Here is a 6,000-nt window from a genome sequence, read left to right on the forward strand (position 1 = left end):
ATATTTTAAAAGAGTAAGAGTTGATATGTAGTTCGCTCCCTTGTACATAATGTCTTATATTATTTTCCCCCTTTCTCGCTACCTGCAGCAAGCCTGCAACTAAATCACAAGCACCAATTCAAGAAACAAAAACAAATGGCAATGCAGCAGAGTATTGGAGCACCAGCGCCGTCTGATGCAGATCCGTACCGGCTGCCGAATCCTAGTGGAAGTAGAAGCTCACAAACGGCATTGTCTGAGGCAGAAGCTGCAGCTGTACAACTCCGTAAGCAAGAATTACTAACTACATGATCAGAAATAATTTTCATTTTAATCCCATATTTATTTTATCAATATGTCATTATGTGATAGAAAAATTATAAATTAATATTAAAATAATACCTAATCACATGATTACATATCGTTTGTGTAACTATTTTGTGTATTTAAAGTGATAGAGGCAACATTACTCTAATTTTATATGCTTTTGAGACAAATAATGGCTAGATTCTAAGTTGTTTAAACTCGAATTTAGGTCAGATTGAACTAGTTAAGTTCAAGCGAAAGATTGAACTAATTTCAATAAACAAATTGATTCAAATATTAGGATTTGAGCCAATTCGAATCAAATTTAAGATTAAATTTTTTAATCAAATTCAAATATTAATTTGTTAATCTCAAAAAAACTCTTTTAGATTTGAACTACTCTCAAACTATAATCCAACTTTAGAAACGAGATCAGGTTAATGTAAATTAATGATTGAATTTTAAATTTAAAAAATAAGAAAAACTAGAAGAATAAAAAATACTACAAAATGGATTGATTTAGCCACACTGGGCCAATTAATTGCATTACAATTGATTAAGTTAATGTATATTTCTACTAGAATCGATTATTCTAGTGTAATTTCGGTTAGAATCACATTAATTCAGTGTGAATATAGTCATCATTGGTGATATTCCAATGCAAATGATGGTTTTAGGCTTTAAATTTTATTTTTTATGAATAGTATTGAAAATACATTTAACCTGTCATGGGTGGGTGTTTAGTGTTTTCATAGTTAAAGGGGGGATATTTGAGAAAACATCAAACCTTGGGTGGGAAATAGTCGTTTGGCCTTATAAATATTGAAAGTTATGAAGAGTACTTTTATTATTATTTTTTTTGGTGTTTATATCTTAAAAGTTAACTAAAGTCACTAATAGTGTTTGTCAGAAGGTGAGAAATGTCATATTTCAACTTTACGAGTGAAAACTTGTTAGTTTGAATTAGTTTGGGTGGAAAATAGTCATGCTCTCAATATTTAAACACTCTATTTTTGAAAATTATATAATCTATGTTACCAACAAATAAAAAGCAGTAATCTAAAAGCTACTAATACTTCTCTAAATTTGCTGGTGTGTTTATGTTTGGCTACTTCTAAGGGTGTTTTTATATACAATAAAACTATGTATACTTATTTTTGGTACATAATTTGTGTACACAGATAAAGTGTTATCATATGATTGGATGTTTCTTTATCATATGATGACACATGTTTTAAAATCACCTAATTATATAATGACACATTACTCTGTATATGAATTATGTATCAAAAATGGGTACACATCGCATTACTCTTTTATATATTGATTTTTTTTTTTTTTATCCACACTCAAAACCATTACCCTATGATCCATCACATAAAATGCTTTATAATGCAAACTAATACATATAAACACGTCTACCTAGAGTGGGGCTCCGAGTCAAGCTGTTAGCAAGCTATTCGTAGATTTTTTCTTTTTTAGTCAAGCAATAATTTGAATTGAGTTTGAACCCTTATAATTCAATTTGAGTATAATGCAAATAAACTTTTAACAGTTTAAAATCTTACACTTACACACTTAAAATATTGTTTTGTGATTTTTAACATGATGAAAATTGATAATATATAAGTTAGAGAGTTCAATTGTAATTTTTTCAGTCAAATTTTAGTTGGTAGTTTCTATATCTCAAGCTTGAGGTTAAACCTATCATTCTCAAATTCATCAATCTCTATCTTTGCATAAATCTAATTGAATTGAGTTCAAGCCCAACAATACGTATCTCATTTTCGATAAAATTATGCATATACACTTTTGAGTGTACAATTAAATGCATAGATAATATGTCGTATATGGGAATGAGTAATTTTAAATTACTAATAAAATAATACTTAACATATTATGATATATTATTTATATATTTAATCGTATACACAAAAGCGAGTACAAGTAGTATTGTTCAATCGTATTCTATGTAATACAATTTTTTTTGTTTGGAGCAACATTGGATTGGGCAGTAATTTTTTTTTTTAATTTCGGTGCTTTGAATTTGGGTAGTTAATTCAATTGTTACTTAATATTACATATTGCAACAGGGAATACACAGAATCTACCGTATTCCTACTTAACTTTGTACAATGCTGCGAAAAATGGTGACTGGAAAGCTGCTGAAAATTTTGTTAGGGAGAACGCTGCACGTTTTGTTGGGGAGAACGGAAATTTATGGCTTGCAATCCTCACTCCCGTCACCGAAGACACTGCATTGATGGTTGCCGCATGATCATTTCAATGGGAATTTGTGGAGAAGCTGGTGAAAGATTTAGATGAGAAAGACCTTGAAACGCAAAATGCAATTGATTACACGGTTCTCCATTTTGTTGCCTATTCTGAAAGCGTAAAAACTGCCGAAATTCTGGTAAGCAAAAACAGTAAGTTAACACAAATTGTCTCCAAGGATGGAGCAACTCCACTACTGCTGTCTGTCAGACAGTCTCTCCATAAGGACATGATTTGGTACCTTGCTTTGGTAACAAGATGTGAGCCTGATTAGCCCGACTGTCCCTTCAAGGGGAGACTATCCGAAGAGCTGTTTCGTAATCTCACTTATTCAGGTTTTCATGGTAAGAACTAAAGACAATTTCATTGTATTCTTTAATATATAAGTGTTGCTGATTGATTACTCCTTCCAATCAACAGATATAACCATATATATACTTAGGCGGCATCATGAGCACGTGAAATTTCCTCTAGAGCCGACTGAGCATCATTTGCATTGCAAATGCCACGTGTCATATCTACTTTGGCGGTTACGTGAGCGCGTGAGATTTCCTCCCAATGAACAGGATGATCATTTGCTGTTTTGGTTGTCGGGAGTGCCTTCAAACGTCCATATTAACAAAAACAGCCTCACTTTTATTGAAAGATGGTTATATAAATGTTAGTATTTCTCTTCTTGGACAAACTTTTAGGATCGATAATTTCCTGACTTTAAATGATAAAATTAATTATGATAATTTCCTTCTGATTTTAAGTTATTCATGTGGAAACCGGAGTACCACCCGATTCACTTAGAAACAGGAAAGGCGTGCCAGCATCGGCCTTCCCGGTACCATCAAGGAGCTTCTTATCTCAAGGTTTGAATATTATTAAATGTTTATCGTAACACATATTTATATTGGAAGGGCTATAGTAAAACCTTTTCTATTAAGGAGAATACTGAGGATTATGGCTTGATTTCTTTTCTGGTTTCATTTTGAAATTAGAGTTTGTATTTCTTGAGGAAAATTTGTTATAATAGAAATTCATTTAAACAACAAATAGCAATTCTACAAAAATGTTAGGAATGCGTCTCCTTGTATGAATTGTATTTCTCAATTAGCCTATAAATATAAGATAATGAGGATCAAGTAATTCATAAGAAAGAGAAATATGTCAGGATATCATATAATATGTTGTACTCAGACATTTTTGTGATAACAATATATTCCCCTATCATACATGAATATAGACAGGTTATACTGAACCACGTTAAATAATGTGTTTTTTCTATGATTGATTATTTATTTTACATATTATTATCTTGAAACTCTTATAATTCCAAGTATTTCTAATGGAGAAAAACATTTTTCTCTCGTTAGGATACAAATTTTCCTAACCAAACCAGGTATCGATCTTTATTATTATTTTGCTTATGTTTCAGAGCTTCATTGTTCGAAGACTTTACTTTGGAAAGCTTCTGAAAAACTGGATAAGCAAGCGTACCTTGCATAATTTTTTATTTCGATTGGTATGCAAACATTCTCTGTCAAACTACTACTACAGCTTTTACATAATTTTACTTTGCAGTACCAGGTTTAAAACGAGTTCGAGAAGCCAAGAAGAAATTTTTAATCTGATAACCGAGATCCCTGCAACTACAGCTAATTTGCGCAATACAGAGGATGTTCATGGAAACACTGTCCGGCACATTGCAGCAAAACTGGCACGTCCCTCTAAACTCTTATCAATTTCTGGTGCGGCTTTACAGATGCAAAGAGAGGTGCAATGGTTTAAGGTGCTGGATCCACTAATTTTCCTCATATTTGAATTTGCTCCTGTAAAATTATATCCTGGATCTGTCTTTGAAGACCTTATTGATTGATGTATACTGATCGTCAATTTTAACATTCTTGTAGGAGGTGGAGAAATTATTTGACCCTGCAAAAATAGGCGAGATCGATGTGGAACGTAATACATTTATGGACCATTTCACGGTGAATCACAAGACGTTGTCTGAGGGGGAGAGAAATGGATGAAAAATACTGCAAATTCTTGCATGATTGTTAGCACGCTCGTTGCCACTGTAGTGTTTGCTGCTGCTTTTACTGTACCTGGAGGCAATGTAGGTGATACGGGCATTCCAGTTTTTCTGCGGCGGGCAGATTTCTTAGTGTTCGCCATTTCAGATGCACTAGCTTTGCTTTCTTCATCCACTTCTTTATTGATGTTCTTGTCCATCTTAACTGCGCGATATGCGCCCGAAGATTTCCTCCTAAGGCTGCCAAAGAGGTTGATTATAGGTCTCGGTTCTCTCTTCTTTGCTATCATCACCATGATGGTGGCCTTTGGTGCAGCATTGTACATGCTACTCAAGGACAGATGGGAATCAATTTACATCCCAATTATCATTCTGGGTTGTATACCGGTACTGTTATTTGCCAAGCAGCAAGTTCCCTTATTCTACGATATGGTCCAGTCAACATATGGATCCGGAGTTTTCAAGAAGAAAAAGACATGGTGATTCCCCATTAAGTGGAAATTACCCTTTTGGGCATGTCATTAGAATATTTAATTAGCATGAGTGCAAGAGATGTGAAGGATGTAATTTATTTGGAATTTATATAAATGTTGTGGTGTGCATTAAGAAATGGTTGTGCTCTGTTCTAAAGGTAGTCTTAATTATTATGTTGAGAATAAAGTTTCTTCAATTGAAAAAGTATGCATTTGGGTAGGCTGCAGTTCACGCATGGGATTGGATTATTATAAAGAAATGGCTTGGGATTAGATGAAGGGAAATCAATTCCCCAGCAATTAAACAATTGGAATAAAACTCAGTAAACACTTTGTTATCTGTAGTTTGAAACGTTTGAAGATTCTTTTTGAAATTAGAAAAATAAAGAACTCTCTATTAACTATCAAAAGAATAAAACATGTGTCAATAGGGGGGAAAAAGAGTGACTGGCTATAACCATCTTGATGAAGCTTTGTTTTGCCTATGAAGTTAGCTACAACAACAAAAGAGTTTATATCACGTTAATTGGAAATGACGAACAATATTGATCTTCTTTTAATGCAATAGAAGGTCCAATAGTGCATTGTTTTTTAAAACCTCCTTTTGAAAATTAATATTTCTTTCCTTACAACTAATTGTCAAATAAAGAGATTTTGTGTCATCCTCCTATCTAATGTTATAATACATAGAAAATCATGATCATCTTGAATTTTATATGATAATCAAATAATAAAGTTTTCAACCTTCATTGTTATGTAGATGCACTTCTACCTTAGGTTTATTCCTAAGTAGGATTTCAATATGCCTCCACTAATCCTTGATATCTTGTATCTTGTTCAATAATCACAATTTTTTTATTTCGGTAAGTAAATGTGCATAAAAACCAAAACGAAACCAATCCTGGAAAAGGCCAAGGAGAGAACAAACTGGGCTCATCTTGTCCGACC

General features: G+C 32.9%; 1 protein-coding gene across 1 annotated transcript; it reads left to right on the plus strand.

Moving 5' to 3' along the window:
- Positions 1–2,572: 2,572 nt before the first annotated feature.
- LOC123221396 lies at positions 2,573–5,204 on the plus strand (the record flags this gene model as incomplete). The annotated part of the gene is made up of 5 exons (XM_044644251.1): positions 2,573–2,819; positions 3,315–3,388; positions 3,983–4,336; positions 4,458–4,552; positions 4,594–5,204. Coding segments are annotated over 5 exons (1,239 nt in total), but the record flags the coding sequence as incomplete, so codon positions are not given.
- Between the last annotated feature and the right edge of the window lie 796 nt (positions 5,205–6,000).

Source organism: Mangifera indica, chromosome 7, assembly GCF_011075055.1.
Source record: "Mangifera indica cultivar Alphonso chromosome 7, CATAS_Mindica_2.1, whole genome shotgun sequence".
In the NCBI taxonomy this organism is placed as follows: Eukaryota; Viridiplantae; Streptophyta; class Magnoliopsida; order Sapindales; family Anacardiaceae; genus Mangifera; species Mangifera indica.